This window comes from Hippopotamus amphibius, chromosome 3 (genome assembly GCF_030028045.1).
Source record: "Hippopotamus amphibius kiboko isolate mHipAmp2 chromosome 3, mHipAmp2.hap2, whole genome shotgun sequence".
NCBI lineage: Eukaryota > Metazoa > Chordata > Mammalia > Artiodactyla > Hippopotamidae > Hippopotamus > Hippopotamus amphibius.
This window is the reverse complement of record NC_080188.1, coordinates 163,004,638-163,026,644: the sequence shown is the minus strand read 5'-3', so window position 1 is coordinate 163,026,644 and position 22,007 is coordinate 163,004,638. Positions and strand designations below refer to the sequence as shown.

Genomic DNA, 22,007 nt, shown 5'->3' with positions numbered 1-22,007 from the left:
TTACTAATTTTTTAATAACTGCATGAAACCCCAAATAATATGGCAATTCCAGAATTTATTTGAACATTACTATGGGTTGTTCTTAGTCCTCATCCTCTACTACAGGTGATGTTTACTGCAGCATCCTTAAGTGTAATCCTTAAGATTCATTGCTTTTATTTCCAATTAGTTTCCCCAGAGTGGCATTGCTGAGTCAGAGTTTGTGCTTATGATAGTGCAGAAGGATTTGGGGCTACAAAAGCTGTGTAAAACATCGTTGGTTCCTGCCTTCTTACAATCTAGTTGAAGAACAGATATGCATTTACTTCCCCAGGGATTTCTTTTTCTTCTTTCCTTTTCTTGCTTATGTACAAAGATTTTGGTAAATGGTGTTTATTTCTAGGGATATTTGAAATCCTTAGCATTTTGAAACATAAGTATAAATCAAGAGAGCAAAGTTGGGGGGGCTCTTGAATGAGGTTTACTCTGTATGGTCTTTGCTGCATTTATTAGATATGAATTTGTTAGGAAGTGTACATGTGTAAGTTTTTCAGTTTTTAAGAGCTAAAAGTCCCACTTGAGAACTGAAGCACTTGACATTTGCCCTCCTGGTCCTTCCCGGGCTCACATCCCACAGGGCGCAGACATCCCCCATTCAGGGGGAGAGCCACCCCCACATACAGCGTCTTGTCTCCTGAGGCCCAGACTTGCTCTGCGAGATGCAGGCAGCTGAGCAAATCTTTAGGTTTGAGGTCATCGATGGTAACAGGAATTGTAGTATGAGAACAAATTGTTTTTATAACAGTGAAGTTACTCTGCTAGAGGTAGACAGATGTCTTTTCCTCGTACTCTCGCTGAAAACTACTTTGTACAACGTAAGTTTTACCAAGTACCCACTTGGGGGATGTGTGTGTGTGTGTGTGTGTGTGTGTATGTCTACCTAGCAGGTAGGGAACAAAGAGAAGAAAGGACGGTTAGGATAGGTTTGCCATGCATGTGTGCATGTGTGTACATAATCTTCTTACATGAAGGGATGTACGTGTCTGATGACCATCTATTTAGAAGCTCTCCCATGCGTAATTAACATTTGGTTACATCAGTTGGGATTAGGCAACTCTTTTAACAGCTGACACTAGTTCATACCTGTTTTCATTCTTTCTCCCCCCCGATTCAGCATCTTGGGTCTGGAGAAGTGGTTGCATTATAACACTTTAGAACCCACTTTGTTGTATTCCTGACTCACTGGAGTGTTCACATATCTGAAACCCACTCGGCACCCTGTCACGGTTCCCAATCAGTGGGACCTGTAGGTACTTGTTTTTCATCTGTGTTCTGTCTCCTTGTGATGGATAGCCTTAACGTTAAGCATTCTATAACTATTGGCTTGTCGGAAAGCAGTTTTTTTTTTTCACTCTTCTGGGACTTAGCAGGTAGTCTGGGTTTCCTTCGGCTTCCTGCGACGTTCAGGGAAATAGCAGCAGTAGTAAGGGCAGTGAGAGCGAACACACGTAGTGCAACCACGTGCCAGGCGCTGGACCAGCACCCTGTGCAGTACCAACTCCTGTAACTCCTCCAACAACTCTGTGTGTTAGGGGGGACTCTTGTCACCCCTATGTTACTAATGAGAAAGTGAGGCCGCTGAGCCATGGTGATACAGCTTGTAAGTGGCTTGTGCAGAGAAATTACTCCACATCGGGGAGAGGGTCACTGGTGGGGCTGGAGAAACCCAGGAACAAGGCGATGCACCCAGGGCAGCTGGGCACTGGATGTGCAGACCCTGGGGGAGAGAATTGGCAGAGATGCTTGGCCACTGCTTATGTTTGGAGAGGAAGTGACACAGATGAGTCCTCCCATCCGAAAGCTCTGGACTTGTGAGGGAAGTCGAGGGAACTCAGGGCAGGAAGGAAGCGGAGGAAAGGGAGGTGTGGAAACTTGGCTGAGGGAGGTCGGTTGCAACAGCCTCTCACAAAGAGCCCCTCTCTTCGTGGGCTTTGTCCTTTCAGGGCTCACATCCCAGAGGAGGGTGAAGCAAGTTAAAGGTGTGTTTACCTTCAGTCAGTTTCTTTTGTTTGGACAAGTGAGTCATTGCACCAGCCTGGAAAACCTCTTCGGCTGCTCTTGTGATTGTTTCTGAAATTGGTTTTTGAAGAGGCTGTGTGCGACCTGCTAGAATTACCCACGCTGGGCGGCACAGACGACAGACCAGGACTGTAGCAGGAAAGCCGTCTAGGTAAGAGGCATGGGGGTGGCGATGGTGTGACCCTAACAGCACCCTGATTCTGCTGCTGTGCCCTCTGGATGTGACATCCCATCCTAGGGCTGAAAATGGGTCACCCGCCTCGGGGCTCATCTCCACCACATCTGAGTCAGGTCCACTGTGGGTGAGCAGAGCCAGACTGCGTATGGCAATGTTGCGGTCTTCCTTATAGAATGCGGTGGCTTGCTTTTGTCCTTTTATTTTTATATCACCAGGTCGTGGTTTCCAACTCACTTTCTGGATATTATTAGAATGGTTCATTGAGTAAGAATGTGATGGGTCAGATAGTGTTATTGGTAACTAGTAAGTTCTTAACCTCTCCAGCCTCGAGGCCCTAGTCTGTGAAATGAGTTATCAGGAATACCCATCTCCTAGAGCTGACATTGTATATCTGCTTTAAACATGGAGCTGCCCATCGTTGCTTTCGTGGGGTTCTGACAGTTGCAAGAATCTCCCGTCTGGCTCCTGGCTGTGATTAGCTCTGACATTCCAGGACACACATCACCATGGGTGTAGACACTGACAGAAGAAAGAACTGGAATTGAGAGTTGCAGATTCTACGGTCTCTCAAAGAAGGGTGGAGTCTCTTGGGACAAAGCATTCCTGGCACAAATAGACAGAGTAAGCTTATGTGAGGAGTAAGCCCCAGTCAGGTATTTTGATACAGGTGATTATGCACGTTGGACAGAGAAGAGTCCCTTATCTTATGCCTGATGGAGTGTTCTCTGTATTTTATCCTACTTGTCACTTTACCTACAAAAAGAACTTTTCCTGTCATCTGAAAATGAAGTGAAAAACTCCTCAATTTGATCTCGTTAAATGTAAGTTTTATTTTGGAAGGGCAAGAGGGGTTTAGGGTGGAGAGAAAATACTGACCCCTTTTTTCTGTAAAACACCTCTGCAAAGTGGGCACTGTTCTCTGTTATACCAGGTTACTTTACAAAGTACCATTTAAGGAATACTTCTTTATTTATAACAAAACAAAACAAAACAGCCAGTTTTTTAATGTGAAAAATTTCAAGCACATACTAAACTGTAGAGAGTGGTATGAGCCCTGACATACCTGGCTCCCACCCTCAACAGCTGTCAGCTCACGGCCCGTGTTGCTTCAGCTGTACCCACCCGCTCCCCCAGTACCCCTACGCCATTCCTTTGAAGCAAATCCCAAACGACATATTATTGAATATTTTATTTTATATTGAATATTTATAAATAAAATATTCAAGGTGTACGTTGAATGCCTTAAAAGTTTCAGTAAGGTGAAAAATGGAAATTTTCACATTTTAAGGTCCTTCCTGTGGGAAGATCATGTCTCTCTAGAAACCTCAGGAGAGTAATCCTCAAAGCAGGGGGTGGGGAAATTATTTTTTAAAACATTTACCTGGGGGGCTTTTTCAACTGCTTGTTTTCCCAGAGTTGCTTTCTGCAGGTCTCTACCCTTCCCCCTCTCCCCTCCACCTCCCCCTTTCTCTTCCCTCCTCTCCTCTCTCCCACTCCCTTCCTCCTCCCCCAGTTAAAAGTGGCAGCCTTTGATACTTCATGGTACTGGTTGGCTTCTGAGTGTTAGAGCAGGAATGAAAGATAGGGAACCACTTGCTTAGGGAAAAATGATTCCAGGTAACGGAAGCTTTATCTCTCAAGAATCATTTTTTTTTCTTGTTATTTTTAATCACTGTGAATGGTACTGTTTAAAAATATATTCATTTTCTGCCTCCTTAACCAGAGTCCGCTGGATGTCATTTAATTGTTCCCATTTACTACAGGATGTTTTCAGTACAGCTTTCTATGCTGTGGAGTGCTTATTTTTACAGTTTACCTGTCACCTCCCTCCTTGTCACTTTTATGCCCTGTCAAGGTACTTTTCCGTATATCTTTTAAATCTGCTAAGGGCTAAGAAGCAAGGTATGTAAAGGTATGTAAAGTTAGCGTGAATGAACTATGAGGGTGTTTTTGTTTCCCCAAGCAAAAGTCTATGCTGTTGGACTTAAGGGCTTTGTTATATTTGAATGCTCAAAGACTGTTTTGGCTCCGTTTCCTGATTTTCAGTGATATTCTGCATGGATGTTGCTGTGTAGTTACCTTTCATGTAGGTGAGGTAGCCCTGTGATGGGGTCCTATAGCAGGAATCTTTCTTCTCACTTTAAATACAGCTTAAGAAAGGCTTGAAAGGTCAATAATGTGGTTAGTGCATGGGATTTTGGAAAATGTGTTTTTGGACACATTTCTCTCCATCTCACTGATGAGTGTTTGAAAGTGAGTTAGTGGGAGAGAAACAAGGGATTTTAAAAGGTGACCATTCTGTTTTTGTTGTTGTAGTTATTCAGCAACTAAAAGTTAGAGATTTGTGTTTTAGACCTTGCACAAAAATTTTTGCTTGACTAAAAATAATTTGCTATATGGGTATATATCAAATTTATAGTAGAAATTAATAGTCTGACTTTTCACCGAACAAAATTATCTTCCTTTCTGCTATTCTTTAAAGAGGAATCAGAGAAGACATTTTCATCCCCTCTCATCCCATCCTTTTTAAAAACTCTCCTTAGGAAAATGGCATAGTACTTTTCAAAAACCTGCCTTATGCATGTTTATACACAGGATGGGTGAGTTACATCAGTTTTTCCTTTTTCACACCCAGATCAGGGTTACATAGTTCTGCGAGGTGTGCTTGGGAGTTGTAATATGAAATGCTGGAAAAATTCCAGCTGTTGGTAAATAAAGAATGCAACTGAACAGCAGTTAGCTTCTGCTAGTGATTTCAGAACTTATATTTAGGGGGTTCAAAAAAAGGCAAGTATATGTAACATAGCATGGGAAATCAAGAGAAAGTGTGATGACCATCTTGAAGATTTGGGTTGTCATTTCTGTCTTTCATTTTTCTAAAGACTGTACAGGTAATTCAGTAAAGAAGATTAAGCTGTATTTGGTTGACATTATGAAAGAATCTCTCTACTTTTAACCCATCATATTTAAAGATTTATTAAATCAGCCAAACAGTTTTTTTCTGTATTATGAGAAGGCTGTCTTTGGTTTGTGTTTTAAACTTGCAGGGTTTTTGTTGATATGTTTAGAAAAAAAGAAGAGTACAAGGTACTGGAAGTTCACAGCTGATGGTTAAAGATGGATATGTACATATTAGAGGTTTGGAGAATCTGATTGACTAGTCAGTGGGTTTTAGAAGTGACTTTGAAGCTTTTTATATGTTCTCTCTCACTGTTGCCTATTCTATAAAAGGCCTTTAAAGAGTGGTGTTTACAGAGCAAATATTCCAACAAATTGTTTTCGGCAGTCATTGGGGACTCTAGAATGCTGTCCCATCAGTAGTTCCACTGTGGTCTCTGCAAAGAACTTCCAGGGGATAGGGCATCTCTCTGGTCTTTGAGACCACCCCCAGGGTAAGGCACATCAATGGCTGGAAGAGGGAAACTCGGGTGGTGGGAATGTTTTTTTTAGAAATCTGGGTAAACTTTTTTCCCCAAAAAGCACCAGTGAGCTGAATAACTTCTCATCCCATTTCTCCACAGTTTAAGCCTCTCTTAAGCCCCACCATGTCAGTCCTATCTGAGGCTCCAAATCCCTCAAGTGTCACTGAGGTCACCTGGAGCCCCGTGCTACCCTGGTTTCAAAATCTCAACTTTTTTCAGGATTCACTCTTTCTTTCATCATAATGACAAATATTTATTTAGCTTCCTGCCATGTACAGAGCTCCGCTTTAGGGTCACAGGAGACCATGGAGACACACATCTTTCCTTTCAGGATTCTAATTGGGAGCCAAGATGCCTATGGGAGATTCTTCAGTGCGAGAGAGACTGGGGTATACCAGCAGCTGTAGAAACATAGCTGAGGGGATTGTAGGACCAAAGACCAAAGGCAGTTTAGAATCAATCTTCTACCAAAACAAAACAAAACAAAACAAACCAACCTCCAAAACCAGTTGCTGACACCAGATACTATACATATCTTATTGACTGAGATAAGGGGAAGACTGCAGTCTTCTAATCCACTAAGGATGGGCTCGCCATGGGACACTTCGTCAAATGACTGGTTCCTTTCTGCTCCTGATGTCAGAGTTTGGGGTATGACAAGGTAGCAGCGCTGGGAGAGTCCATGGTTCTGTTTTACACTTGGTCAGGTTTCCCCGTGGAATTCTCATTGCTTCATGTTAAACTGTATTCTTTGCCCTTTTTCTTTTTAAAAGGCTTTGTCCACAGCAGGTGGCGAGGTACTCAAGTCCTTTTCACACATGCTCTGTTATCCTTTGAGCAAACCCAGCTTACTGCTAGGGACATAGGAAGGAAACACTCCCACACTTACTGAGCGCACCCCGGAAACATTTTCTCATTGACTCCTCACAAACATGGGGTAGGGGTTATCTTTACAGATGAATAAACTGGGGCTGAAGTTATCTTTATAGATGAGTCAGCTGAGGATTGGTAACTTGGCCCTCACTCCAAGCCTCTCTGGATGAATCTAGTTCTCACACCAAGATTTGCGCGTGTTCTGTTCCCTGAGATTAAACTTTGAATCTTAGAGAGACCTGCTCAGCTCAATTGGAGTTCTCCCTCCTTTCCTCAACTGAGTGTCTTTTTATCCCTAAATATGTCCACTGACATCTCCTAAAGCCATTTTCCTACATAACCACAATTCCATTATTAAAAACAGAAGAAAATTAACCATAATACATTCGTATCTTCTCATTTCTACTATTTCAGATTTCCCTAATGGTCTCATGTGTTTTATAACTGTTCTTTTCCAACCTGGGTTTGCTTAAGGTTCACACATTGCATTTTGTTTTTATAACATCTGAATTTCTCTTACTCTAGAGCAGCCTACCTCCAACCCCTCCTGTTCAGTTTTTGTTTTGTGACATTGACTTTTTTTTTTTGTATTTTCTTTTTTAAAAAAATTATTAAGTGTGAATAATGGCAAACCTCTCTTTTACAGTCTTAAGAGTTAAACATATTCATAATGTAGACTATTTAGGACACTGACTTTTAGAGGAACCAGACCAGTTTTCTTATAACCTTTTTGTTGACACTTTACCTGGCAAGTGTCTTGCAAATTGAAGATTTTAAAAGTTCTTTAAAACTTAGAATAGGTATTTTCTAGGAGGTGTGTTGCCAGATTGTCAGATGTTGCACCTGATGTACATGATTTTCTGTAGCTACTATATTTTAAAAGAATCTTTATTTACAAAAATAAGGTAGTTGTAAAATGTTAGAACAATTCAAAAATACAGTTGGCCCTTCGTATCCATGGGTTCTGCATCTGAGGATTCAACCAACCTTGGATTGAAAATATTTTTTAAAACAAAATTCCACAAAGTTCCAAAAAGCAAAACTTGAATTTGCCACGCTGGCCAACTATTTACATAACATTTACATTGTATTTGGTATTATAAGTAATCTAGAGATGAATTAAAGTATTTGAGTTAGGTTCTTTGCAAACATTAAACCATTTTATGTGAGACTTGAGCATCTACGAATATTGGTGTCTGCTGGGGTCCTGGAATCAATCCCCTGCGGATACTGAGGAATGACTGTATGTAAAATACAAAATGAGAGTTCCGTTTGATACCATCACCACGAGAGAACAGTCATTTTGGTGAGCTTTTATTTTCTTCCCATTTATTTTTATTGTAAAAACTGATCGTCTATACACGTTGTGCAGTTTACTTTTTATCTCCCTAACTTGATTGTGTCCTGTTGAATATGTAGTAGGGATTGTGTTTAGTAGTGGCTGGGATAATGTGCACCAAGCCAGCCACATTCCTTCCTAGGTGTTCAAGATGAGACACACCCAAATGTAAAGTGCCCAGCCCAGGATGAGAAATGTGACTTGTGTCCACAGAGCAAATATTTTTGTCTCTTTGAGGCTCTCTAGCTAATATAGGAATTGAGTCTTGGTGTCTTCTGCCCTGTGTTTTAGCAAGTTCATGGAATGTGGGAGTCGTAAACTCTTAAGGACTCAGTATTTAAATTCTCGTACTCTTTTTTTCCCTTTTTTTTCTTTTTTGGGTGGGTCCCTCCATATTTTTTTCTGCAGTTATCAGGAGATCATCAGGTTGGCCTACCTTGGAGGTAAACATGATACACTGCCAACATAAAGTGATTTAGAAATGTTAATCTATTTTACCAAGCCCAAGTCTCTAGCATATGTATTTTAAGCCATCATAAAACACGTACCTGTCATGCTGAGGAATGTGTTGAGGGCAGGCATCAAAGACTGGCCGAGGGAGTCTCAGGAGTGTGTTTTGCTGTGTTGTAGGGTGTGTTGTAGGGTTGTGTCCTGACAACCTCTGTGAGGCCTGGGGTACTGACAGGGAGTGATTTCTAAATATTGAAGCCATTTTACTTACTAATGCAAGAATTCCTACAGGTAATGATTCCTGTTTGTCTATCCAAGTGTCAGGGGGCTCAGAGGTAATTCTGTGGATAAAGGGCATAAAGGCTGCCTGATAGAGGGGATCAACAGAACAATCATATGAGCAAGAGATTGGTCCTTTATGCTTCATGGAGAACAGAAAGTTGAACAGAGAGGCTGGGCAGACATTTCTGGCTTCTTTGGAAGATAAGTTTAACGAGTCTCCCAGTGAGAGCATTGCTGGCACAGGGCGGAATGGTAAAGCTGCATTTGTTGTTGTTATTTTATTCTCGTGTTGTCCATGGCAATAATGTCATCATTGGCATTTGGTAGGACATCTGGGTGTCAGTAAATCTTGTTATTAATAAGTTATCTGTAATTTGATGATGGGCTTTTGCATCAGGCATTTTGTAAAGGAACAAAACGATGGTAGGGTGCTTCCTAACATCTATCTAAATATTTGGTGAGAAAAGGATAGAGTTGTGATTTTAAGTGCATTAAAAAATTCACGTGTTAAATTTTTTTTTAAAAACAAAAGTTGCTGACTAAATCAATTACTAATTTATAATTAATTAATAATTAAATGCATAGTCACTCCATATTCTATCATCCAGTAATAAAGGAAATAAGAAAATAAAGTAAATAAGTATAAATAGTAAAATAAAGGCAAATAATGTTAATGGAAGTAAAGAGGCAGTGTTGCAAAGAGTGAGGAATAAGATGAGATTTTAAGTTCAGGATCGGTGAGTTGCTTAAATCATTGAACCCCACTTATTTCCTCTGTAGAACAGGGATCACACAGTTGACACCCCGAGGGTTGTTAATGAGCTTGAAATGAGATAATATATCTGGAAGTTAAAAAAAGAAGTTCAAATTCCACTCCCGCTTGCTTGAGCAGACAGGCTTGTGCAGTGAAACAAGCATGTGAATTGAAGTTTCATAGACATTGGTTTGAATCTGGCTCTGCCACGTGCATTCTTGCATGAGTCCTTTTCAGCTCTCTGAGCATCAGTTTCTCTAGCCACAGAGTGGATCTGATCTGATCAGCCTTGTACGATGAGGTCACGTGCACGGGTTAGACCAAGGTGCTTGGGAGCATAGCGCTTGCCGGCTCCTGAACCCGGACGTGGGTCCGTCAGGGGCGTGTGCGTGTGTGTGTGCGGAATGCGTGCTGCCTGCAGCTGCCCTTCCAGCTGCTCACCCTGCCGCTGCTTCTCTGTTTGCAGCCACCCTCCAGAGCGCCGCGCCGGGCATGGACGCCTTTTCCCACACCTGGAGGAGCACGGGTGGTAGTGTCGTCGCCCAGTCTCGAAGCTGCTAAGGCCATCGCAGGGGCGTGGGCGCCAGGACAGGAGGGCAGCGTCCGAAGGCCACAGAGCCATGCCTTTCGGCCTGAAGCTCCGCCGGACCCGGCGCTACAACGTCCTGAGCAAGAACTGCTTCGTCACCCGCATCCGCCTGTTGGACAGCAACGTGATCGAGTGCACGCTGTCCGTGGAGAGCACGGGGCAGGAGTGCCTGGAGGCGGTGGCCCAGAGGCTGGAGTTGCGGGAGGTAAGGGCGCGTGTGTGGTGGGTGGACGCTCCAGAACTCACCCCAGGGACCAGCCACCTTCTCTCCGCACCGGCCAGGCTTTTCCGCCTCAGCCTGGTTTCCAAGCATCCTGTTATTCTTAGCGTGGCCTCGATCTTAACACCTTTCAGTGGAAGCCAGAGACCTGCTCTGATGTTGTGAGAAGCAAGGACACCCCCTAGAGCTTGCACAGAGTGGGTGGCGGCTCCCCTTTACTTTCAGCCCATGAGGAGGTTGTAATGAGACTCTCCTCCCCAAAGTCAGTCACTCTCTTTAAAACAATCAAATGGGTAGCTGGGGTTTTGGCATCCCGGCTCCATATCAAGGAGAAAACCACACGTGGGGTGGATGCAGCTGCTTTTATTTTTTGTTTGTTTCTATACTTTCATCTTCAAAGAGGGAAAAAGAAAAAAAAGAAAAAGCACTTAAAGTGAGCATGACCAGCGAGGCTTTTTTGTGGGAGCTTGTTTAATGGGGGTTTTGTTCCTTTTAAAATTCCTCATGAGCCTTGTTTTCTTTGGGCTTTAAGCAAACCCAGGGTTCACCATTAAGATAGTCACGTTATCGCTCTTTAGAAGAGATTCTTAGAGTAATATGCCCTTTGTAACAAGCAAGCCCTGCTTTTTTGCAGTCTTACAGACATTTAGGAGGAGAAACTTTTGAGAGAAACCCACTCAAGCATTTGTGTCTTGAGAGCGTACGGCATGTGGCATGTGGGCTTGTAGGTAAGGCGGTGTGGTTGAACGCTTGCCAGTGCTGAAGTGACGGCAGACCCCTGAAATTCAAGCTTTCCTGAGGGCAAGGAAGAGCTCTGTGATTGTCCTGGCCCCTGTGACACCTTTGCCCGGTTCTCAGGGTGATGCAGAAGAGTGGAGTGGTGCTTATTAAAAGTGATCATGTTTGATTTCTTTCCTCACCTCTCAGGATTCACCCTCTTTCCATTTGCGCAAAGGAGGTGGTGTCCGGGAAGGTCTTCCTCGCCCCTTGGCATCTTCCACAGGCTGCCTCTTATCCCCTGGGGGACCGTTTCACCTGAGCACTTCTGTTTCCTACTGGTCTTCGTGTTTATACTTTGATTTCAGTGTTCAGGTCTTCCTTTGGTGTTTATTTTCCCGTGGAGGAGAGGTCCTGCCCAACGGATATATGTTGCTTGGTAGCTGGCACAATAAACATGTGAAATGTTCTGACCTTGCTAGTTGATAGTTGGCTCTATTTTTTTTTAAATAAACCTCTTCTTTTTTTAAAATTAATTTATTTTTGGCTGCATTGGGTCTTCGTTGCTACTCTCAGGCTTTCTCTAGTTGCTGCAAGCGGAGGCTACTCTTTGTTGTAGTGTGGTGGCTTCTCTTGCTGTGGATCCTGGGCTATAGGTGTATGGGCTTCACTAGTTGTGTCACGTGGGCTCAGTAGTTGTGGCGCACGGGCTTAGTTGTTCTGTGGCATGTGGGATCTTCCCGGACCAGGGATCAAACCCGTGTCCTCTGCATTGGCAGGTGGATTCTTAACCACTGAGCTACCAGGGAAGTCCCAGTTGGCTCTTTTTTGCTTCTTGGTAGCACATTAAGGTACATGTATTTAAATATATGCGTGTCTCGACATAAAGGAAAAACCTTAATACTGTAGTCAGTTGGGTAGCAGGCTGGTCTAAATTTTTGTAGAAATTTTCTTTATAGATCATTTGAAAATATATGCAGTGGTTTTACTTATGAATAGTCCCAGTAACTCAGATGAGAATAACTCAGTATTCTTTGCACTCATCGGCAGCAGGATAGTATGTGGTTAAGCAGTTGTAAGTGCAGACTTTGGAAGCTTGAACATGAGTTCAAGTTATGGTCTGTCACTTATTAGGTAGCCTTGGAAAAGTTATTGAACTTCTCTGGACATCAGTTTTCTCACCTATAAAATGGGACTAATAATACTCACCTCATTTACCTTATAGGGCTGTTGTAAATATTAAGAGAGATGTAGTATGGCAAATGCATAGTGTTGTGTCTAATAATGTATAATTGTTCCAATTTGAGAGTTTTAAAAAGAGCTTTTTTTGTTAAAGAAAATATTGAACAACTGTTTTAGGACCTGGTAAAACTAAGATAAATAAATTATAGGCTAGTAGAGGAATCCAGCATGTGAAAATCAGCTAAGAATGAATGTGATCCACACTAAATGCAATGCAGGGGCTGGTTTGAAAGGCAGTGGCTCTCCTTAGAATTGTGCAGTGCACAGCCTGCTCCACTGAACACCACAGCCCTAGCTGGGGGAGAGGAAGCCTCAGTGAAAGATGAACAGAGCCCTCACATTTTGAAATGGGACTTGAAGCATACCCAGGAGTTCAGTAGGTGGAAAAGAAGGCAGATCATTCTGGGCATGCAGAACTGGATTTTTGAAGATCCATGAATGTCCAAGGATCAGGCAGCATTCTGGGGGGCTGAGAAGGCATCTCTGTAAATCACCAGGTAGAGCCAGAGTGTAAGGTGCAAGGTGAGTGGTATCTGGAGATGTGTATGATAGTAATTAACTTTCAGCAGAATATCGTTTCTCTCAGTGAGAGGGCAAAGGTCAACCCGGGATTATCCCACAACTGGGTTGTCACGAAGGATGAAGCAGTGAAGTCCAGTTTCTACTGTCAAGTATGTTGCAGAGTGATTGATCTTCTAATGCTAAGGTGGGGTTTGCATTTAATGTTGGCTTTGTTTTCATGTGCTCTAAACAGCTGCATCCATGTTAGAGCAAATCACTTTCTCCTTTGGTTTTATGTTTTCGTTCTGTGACAGATCACATTGAAGGTATTGACCTTTTGTGAAATAGTCCTATTGAAACTCTTGAATTGAAGGATGAGGTAGAACAGTGTAATAGTTTATTCTTCATTTGTCCAGACACACCTCGAGGAGGAATGCATTCTCCACCCAAGAGCAGAAGTAGGAGGTGAACACAGGGTCCGCCACACTCACTTGACTTTGTATGTGGGTCATTTTTCAAATAGGACTGATGGTGCTTTAGGGGAGAAAGTAAAAATCCAACTAAAATACAATGAATTGTTTAGTCTTTATGAAATTTTGGAAGCCAGAATATGGTGAATATTTGGCTTTGACATTAGAAGTGTTCTGTAGTTTAGGTGTACCCTAAAGTTGATAATAGCTTTATGTTAGGAAAGGAAAATTAATTTTGATTTAATTTTTGATCTACATTATTTACAATTTGTGTTTTATTAGGTAACTTAAAAAGAGATTGTAGGGAATTCTCTGGCGGTCCAGTGGTTAGGACTCTGCTCTTCCATTGCAGGGGGCATGGGTTCGATCTCTGGTTGGGGAACTAAGATACCACAAACTGTGGTATGACCAGGAAAAAAAAAGATTATATTTTTTAAGGCAGTTTTAGGTTTATAGCAAAATTGAGTGGAAAGCACAGGGAGTCCCTTATACCTCCCGTCCCCTGCCCCACAGCCTCCCCCGCTGTCAACACCCCACATGAGCCCGCATTAACACATCACATACTCAAAGTCCATAGTTTACATTAGGGTTCACTCTTAGTGTTGTGCATTCTGTGGATTTTGACAGATGTATAATGACGTGTCCCTGTGGTAAACTCTTTTTTTAATGTAATAAACTGATTTCTTTTTTTTTTAAGTTTTTATTTATTTTTAAACTAATTAATTAATTGGCTGCATTGAGTCTTCTTTGCTGCGTGTGGGCTTTCTCTAGTTGTGGCAAGTGGGGGCTACTCTTCATTGCAGTGTGTGGGCCTCTCGTGGTGGCTTCTCTTGTTGTGGTCATAGGCTCTAGGTGTGTGGGCTTTAGTAGTTGTGGCACGCGGGCTTAATAGTTGTGGCTTGCGGGCTTAGTTGCTCTGCGGCGTGTGGGATCTTCCCGGTCCAGGGATTGAACCCGTGTCCCCTGCACTGGCAGGTGGATTCTTAACCACTGTGCCAGCAGGGAAGTCCTAAACTGATTTCTTAAACAAATCTTATACTCAAACATTAATTGAAAAACATACATGTTTCAGTGTTAAATACATATTCCTCTTCTAACGAAATGAAATGTCATCCTGAGTCACCTTGGGTCACCAAAGGTCTCAGTTGACTTTCTACTGGTGTTTGACCATGTCTTGTGTGACTTTATCCTCCTGTTACTGAATGTTACTGAATGCTTGATGCACAGTGAGGCCAAATAAACTGAAATGTCCCAATTTAGAGCAAAGAAAGGTTTATTGCAAGGCCATGCAAGGAAAACAAAAATCCCTGAACTCATGCTCAAAAATCCTTGAGCTGATATGTAAACTTTTTGAAGGTCAAATCTGGTTTTGAATGTACAGCTGTGCTGTCATTTCAAATGGCATCCAGAGTGCCCAGACCTGGCATACGTGGTCAGCAAACACAGTCATCCCCTGGGGAAGCAGAATATGACAGGGTCCCTGCTCTAAGAATCCCTGGAGTTGGGAGAATAGAAAAAACAAGAAACAAAACAAAGGGAATGGCCTGTGCCGAGGTACAGAAACAGGAAAAATATGGAATTTTCAGGGAAGGCCAGAGTGCAGTTTGCACGGGTGTGTGTGTGTGTGTGTGTGTGTGTGTGTAGGGGTTATGGAGGGGAGGATAGGAGTGTGGATAGGTAGGTGGAGTCTGCTTTTGAAGGGTTTGATGTATCTGGCTAAGGAATTTTCACTAGATCCTGTAGGACATAGTTTCTAAAATGTGTCACAAAAATAATTAAAATAATCACCATCTTTTAATGTACCAGGTGTTGTGCTGAGCAGCTTTCATAGATCAACTCATTTAATGCTCCTAACAAGTCTGAAAGGTGGCTGCTCTTGCTGTCCCCATTTTATGGATGGGAAGACCACAGTATAGTCACTGGGCTGGCTCAAATCCAGGTAGACTGACTCCACCGTTCTAATTCCCAGGGATGTGTAGTGGCAGATAAAGGGGCCATGGTAAAATGCTTTGGGAAACACTCTCATAATTTCTGCAGTTTTAAAAAAATATATTGAACTCAGTGTTTCACAATTATTTTAGCCTTCTAGTAAATACTCTTTGAATCATTTGGGGAATAAAACACTGCCTTGAGATGGAAAGCCATCAAAAGATTTCAAGGTGAAGCATGACATGATCACCTTGTGTTTTAGGAAAAGAATCAAACAGCAGAAAAATGATGGGGATTTGGGGTGACAGGAGGAACAGAGATGCTAGTTAAGTAGACATAACAATAACCTGGCAAGAGGAAATAAAAATGAACCTCTTAGAAAAAAAGTTTTTTAAATTGTTTTAAATAAGTTCAGAATTAGGCATGAGTTTCTAGCTGGGAGCTCTATTAAGGAAGAGACTGGAGAGATATAGGAGGCTCAATAATTAGAATTCTGAAAATATAGTTACAATATACTTGGATTAATGGGTTTCACCCTTTTCCTTTTTCCCAAATGAAATCTTAGGTGGAACTTCAGTATATAAAATGCAGCTGCACTGTTTGCTGAGGGGATGGTTAGGGTATCTGGAGCCCCATCTCCTTGTGCCCTACCCTCCTCCCAACATGGCTTGAAAAATCACTGCCCTAGATTAAGAGAGAAATAGGTAAAACAGTGTTGCCTTATGATTAATTCTTATCTTTGAAAAATAAGTACATGGAGAAACAGCAGAGTTTAGTTGGCTAGGAATGAGAGCTTGGACCCAGCTGTTCAATTTGAATCCTGGCTCTCCCACTGATTTGCTGTGTGATCTTGGATAATTACTTAACCACCCTGTGTCTCTGTTGTCTCATCTGTGAATGGAGATGGTAATAGTAGCAGCCTCCATGAGTTGTTGGGAGGATTAAATGAGTTAGTTTTTGCAAAGTATCACAGTGCCGGGCACATAGGCGGTCTTCTCTGCAAGACCCTACTCAGGTCAGACAGAGAAAGAGAAATATTGTATGATATCATTTATATGCATACTCTAAAAACAAATGATACAAATGAACTTATTTACAAGACAGAAACAAACACACAGACTTAGAGAATGAATTTATGGTTACCAGGGGAAGGGTGGTGGGGAAAGGATAGTTAGGGAGTTTGGGATTGACATATACACACTGCTATATTTGAAATGAGTAACCAACAAGGACCTACTGTATAGCACAGGGAACTCTGCTCAATAATATGTAACAACCCAAATGGGAAAAGAGTTTGAAAAAGAATAGATACATGTGTATGTATAATTGAATCACTTTGCTGTACACCTGAAACTAACAAATTGTTAATCAATTATACACCAATATAAAATAAAAAGTTAAAAAAAAAAAAAGACATCGCTCAGGCTGTCTAGATCCCCTGTGGCCCCTCCAGATACTGGGCTCTCACACTTTCATAAGTTCATTCCATTTTTAGATGGCTTTAATCATTAGAAACTATGATCTTCCACTGAGCCAAAATCTTTCAGTTCCTTGAACAGTTATTAATTTCAGATTGTGCTGTGCAGGAGTATAGCCATTGGCTACATGTGGCTATTGAGCACTTGTAGTATGACTAGCTTGAACTGAGATGTGTAGTAAGTGTAACATACACAGCAGATTTTGAAAACCTAGTATGAAAAAAAAGTTAAAATATCTCATCAGTCATTTTTATATGTTACATGTTGAAAGCATGGTATTTTGAACATATCATTTTAAATAAAATGTATTAAAATTAATTTTAGTTCTTTGTACTTTTTAAACGTAGCCACTAGAAAATTTTAAATTAAATACCTGGCCTCAGAGACTTCCTGGTGATCCAGTAGGTACGACTCCAAGCTCCCAATTCAGGGGGCCTGGGTTCAGTTCCTGGTTGGGGAACTAGATCCTGTGTGCATGCCACAGCTAAGAGTCTGCAGGCCACAACTAAGAAGTCTGAATGCTGCAATGAAGACCCAGTGCAGCCAAAATAAATAAATAATAAATACATAACTAAAACACAGTGGTGTCAGCATAATAATTTTAAAATAATTCATGTACACATTTAAAAAAATATGTGGCTCATATTGTGTTTCTGCTAAACATTGCTGTTCTAAGAAAAGCAAGGAGGCCATGTTATTACTAATAAGGGATATAAAGAATTCCGATAAAATGTAAAAATATGCTAACATTATTTCCTTTAGGGTTAATCTTGACTCTACTTTTAATTAAAAAATAATAAATGGAGGAGGGATAAATAATTTAACAAAGGTACCTGAGAATACTCTTCATGGCTATACTCTATTCAAGATAGAGAACTGTTGTTTTATTAGGAAATCCAGCACTTTGGAGAAGGATGAATTTGATAACTCTTGGGCCTCTTCTAAGGCTAGACTAAGAGCCCTGGTTTTTAAAAGAGCCTAAAAAAATCCATAACAAAAACAAAAACAAAAGGCCCATTTCATAGGGTTGGTGATTATCCTCTAAGTTATCCCCCTTTTCTTTTCCACATTTATATTTTCATCCTTACTAAAAGCTGATCTATCCAAAGCTATCGGTTGTGGAAGAAATGTGTCACATTTTGCTGTTTTCATAATGGCTAGAGTTTACAAAGATACAGAACCTTAACATGCATTTCCTTTCATCAAAGTAAAGCTAACCTACATTAAGGACATTTCTATGGCTTGATTTTATGTTAATCTTTTGGGAGTTGGAAATTTATCTGTGATAATGGGAGTACTTGAACACCTCATTCCCTGGCTCTGTCAGATAATAGTGGAATTTGCTGTATTTTATAGCCAGCTTAAGCATATCTATATGTGTTTGTATTTGCACAGGACTAAAATAATCAACCGTGATCAAGAACAGATTGAAAAGTACTCTGCTGGGGAGATTTCTGAATTTCGTATTGCTTTTTGTCTTTGTAAAGATTACGATGTGAAATCTTATTAGCTTAATGTCAATTCTGTAAGGTAAATTGGCACCAGTGTCTATTTTCTAGATATAGAGATTGTAGCTGAAGTAATCCCCTGGTCTTCATCTTTCTGTATATTCCGAGTGAGTCGTGCAGCCTCAGAAGAGTGATTTTTTTTTTTTTGGCGATGAGATTTGCCTCTTGGGTCTGTGTTACTCTGCAATTTCTTTTCCTGTACTTTTATGAAAAGATTGGCTAGGAAAATGAAGATGGTGCAGTTGTTAATTATAGACGTGTCAGTTATAGAAATTCCAGACTATCCAGAGTAGAGGTTGACTGCACACAAGTTGTTTTTTGCAGTTATCCAGCTGATGTATGGTGGTTTATTTTCCAAAGCTGTTGGAATGTAATCGGGTGAAGTGCTGTTTCAGAGTCTGCGTCTAGTCATCTTTTGAAGTATTTTCCGTGCCTCAGTGAAAGTTTGAATGCTTGTATGTAATTCCTATATATTTTATGTGGAGGAGTCTCAAACTGTTTCTTTCTTTTTAAAAAATTTTTATTTATTTATTTAGCTGCATTGGTTCTTCATTGCTGCACGCAGGCTTTCTCTAGTTGCGGCGAGCTGGGGCTTTTCTTCATTGCAGGGCACGGGCTTCTCATTGCAGTGGCTTTTCTTGTTGCAGAGCATGGGCTCTAGGTGTGTGGGCTGCAGTAGTTGTGGCTTGCGGGCTCTAGAGCTCAGGCTCAGTAGTTGTGGCACACGGGCTTAGTCGCTCCGTGGCATGTGGGATCTTCCTAGACCAGGGCTCGAACTCGTGTCCCCTGCATTGGCAGGTGAATTAACCACTGCACCACCAGGGAAGTCCCAACCTCTCTGTTTCTTAATTTACAACTGGAATATACTGGCTACTACAGGGAACCTATTATAACATAATGCAAGGTATTTTAAACTTTTGCTTCTGGATGATTAACTCTTCAAAATGCTTGAGATAAGATTGGGGATTTAATCCCTAGTAATTGCCAAGACAGTGTCTGTAACCCTTATAAATAGTTAGCATTAAATCTGTGCCATTGGTCACAAAACTAGAAAAACAAAACCCTCAAAAAACAAATCTTTCCCTATTAATAACTACCATGGGGGATAACACCATTTTTACGAATAAATGAACACATGAATCAAAAACATCCCAAACTGTTCTTAAAGGCAATCTTTTCCTGATACTACAATCTTTTCATGGTACTGAAAGAGGGATCTTACTTTGACACTGAAGGTTGCACATGCCCATCTGCCACTGAAGAAACTAGCCTATTTTTGAGGGCTCACATACATTTATGCTTCCCTGTTAAAATGCAAAACTTCAAACCAAATAAACCAGGAAACTACTCATATGAAAATGACAATTTAGTGTGGCTTTTATATTGCTTTTTTTTTTAGTAATGTATTTTTAGCAATTGATTCAGAGATGTGGTTCCTCTCCCTGGGAACCAGTTCTTCTGTCTTCTTTTCTTATCATTGCAATGAACTTACTGTAGAATTCGCAGCACCAGAGCTGTTTTCTAAAGAAAACCAGAGAAATAAAATGGGATTTAGAGCTCACACAGAGGTATCGTGAGGATTAGATGGACCTGGCTTATGTTTGGTGCTTTGGAGATAAACCAAACAAGCGTCTCAGGCATTTACTTGGGCAATACGGTGGAATCCTTTTGGTCGTGGAGGAGGTGGTTTCTATTTGGAATCCACCACATTTCCTTCAACCATGTGGCAGTGTTAGCACTGACTCGCAGCTTTCAGAACACAGCTGGAGTTGAAATTGGCAAGTCACTTATGAACAGGCCTGGTGTGGTCTCAGCTGGGCCTGATGGGATTAATGGCCTCTTGGCTGATACATAGGAAGTTGATTGGTGCCCATTAGTTTAAGTAAGAGGTTAGGTTCTTTTTTTAAAATTAATTAATTAATTTATTGGCTGCGTTGAGTCTTCTTTGCTGTACACAGGCTTGCTGTAGTTGCAGCAAGCGGGGCTACTCTTCATTGTGGTGCGTGGGCTTCTCATTGTGGTTGCTTCTCTTATTGTGGCTCACGGGCTTCAGTAGTTGTGGCACACAGGCTCAATAGTTGTGGCACATGGGCTTAGTTGCTCCACGGCATGGAGATCTTCCTGGAGCAGAGATCGAACCCATGTCCCCTGCATTGGCAGGCGAATTCTTAACCACTGCGCCACCTAGGAAGTCCCAAGAGGTTAGGTTCTGATTCCATTTCCTGTGACGCACTGTGTGGACGTGGCTGAATAAAAGTGCCACCTTCTGCTCTTGTGAACAGAGCAGAGTGAGAGCTTTGAGACAGGGTCTTTCTCCTCCATCGAATACTCCAGAGCAGGGATAGGGCTAGGGGAAGAATGAAGAGGGGATGGGGTGGGAATGGCGAAGGCTCTTCTGGGCAGAGCTTCACAAAACAGTGTGTGGACAGGGATCACATAAATGGACTTTCCTTCCTCCTAAATGACTGAAGTCAGCACTGCTAAACTAGGTCGTTCTGGCCATAGTAGGTAGAAACTTGGGTCCTCTCGGTTACCTGTCTCCCCTGCACGGGAACCCCATTTCTTGAATAGTTAAATAATTGTTTCATTGGATAAATGCATGGTGAGTCACCCAGAAATACCCTGTGTCCTCTGGAAAAGACTGTATTGCAGCAACAAAAAGATCTTATGCTGTGGATTAGGTTTTGGCATTAGAAGTGGTTGACCTTGTTATTTGGAATTCTGTACTATTAATTATCTGTGTGTATGCCTGTGTGTGTATGTGTACTTCATGGACTATTCTTTCTCAGGGTGATTTTTTTTTTTTTTTTGAAGTGGGGAAATCAGGGGTCTGGTTTAATGATTGGGTGGGAATGAGAAAAGGAAATTTAAAATACTGGCCTTCAAAACAGGAGAAGTAAAAGTTAATTTTTCTGTGTGTGTGCAAAATCAGTTGTAGAATGTCTCTGCAGTCACTATGGACCCTTTGTAGTTTGAATGTTACTAATTTGAGCGAATGTTACAATTTGAATGAAGTATGGACCATAAAATCTTACCTCCAAATGTCAAGACTACTTTCAGTGAAAGATAATAAATCATGGTTGGCCTGTTAAGCAACTGCAAAGTTTGCCCTCCCTTTCCCCACCCATGCTTATAAAAGGGCTCTTTTCCAACTAAAATAATTATCATATAACCCGTCACTGTTTACATATGTTACCTCATTTATCATATGCAAACTCACTCCTAGCCATCCAAAATACAGTGGAATACCCTTATATGGCACTGTGCTCCATGAAGGAATTCAGTATAATGCAGAACTGCCCTGGACCTTTTTCAGACAGTTTATTAAATTAAGTACCCAGATTGCCTCGTTTTCAGGTTAGCCTAAGCCCACATGATAGATCCCCTAGGAAAGCATCAGAGTGATGTTTCAGTGTCCCATAAACACCTTTAATGAGACTCTAAAGAAAATCTTTGGGGAGGCACTGCTTTGTATTCTTTTTCTTATCCCTTTTAGAGTTTAATGTTATGTGTAGGCCTTCCAGCTTCTGCTTTTGCTGCTTTTTCTCCTTTATTTCCAGATAACTTCTGTTTTCTGACTCTAAGGTTGGTAGGGATGTCAGTTGCGCTGATGACAAAGATTCTTGAGCCCTGCCTGCTTTCATTTCCTGAGGATGATGATCATGGCCATAGTGGTGGCAGCAGGAGCAGCAGCTGAAAGCACCGTTCATGAAGTAGTCACTTGATGTGGACCACGCACGTGGTGGACAGGCGTTATCTCACTTACAGCCCTTAACAGCCTTGGGGTATGGTTTTAGTCACCATCCCCATTTTACAGATGAGAAAGCTCTGAGTCTCTGGGAGGCTCCATCACTTGTGCAAAGTTATCGAGACAGTGAGTGTAAAAGCTGGGAGATGAACTGACTTCAAAGCCTCTTTTCTTTCTGTTCAGCCACATTTCATTTCCTCTACGTCATCAGTCACATTGGAACAACTTAATGGGCTCAGTGGAGCTGGG

At 41.6% G+C, this 22,007-nt stretch overlaps 1 protein-coding gene across 7 annotated transcripts in view; it reads left to right on the top strand.

Moving 5' to 3' along the window:
* Positions 1-22,007, top strand: part of PTPN14 (protein tyrosine phosphatase non-receptor type 14) — a 176,936-nt gene that overhangs the window by 54,187 nt on the left and 100,742 nt on the right. For 4 of the 7 annotated variants that reach the window (XM_057725912.1, XM_057725919.1, XM_057725917.1 and 1 more), the window contains exons 1-2: positions 2,068-2,209; positions 9,823-10,150. In XM_057725912.1, the coding sequence (XP_057581895.1) occupies positions 9,977-10,150 (174 nt within the window). In that variant the 5' untranslated portion in view covers positions 2,068-2,209; positions 9,823-9,976. Of the gene's footprint in view, positions 1-2,067; positions 2,210-3,009; positions 3,058-7,742; positions 7,838-9,822; positions 10,151-22,007 lie in introns of those variants that run through there. The other 3 variants (XM_057725916.1, XM_057725914.1, XM_057725913.1) reach the window with 3 other exon arrangements.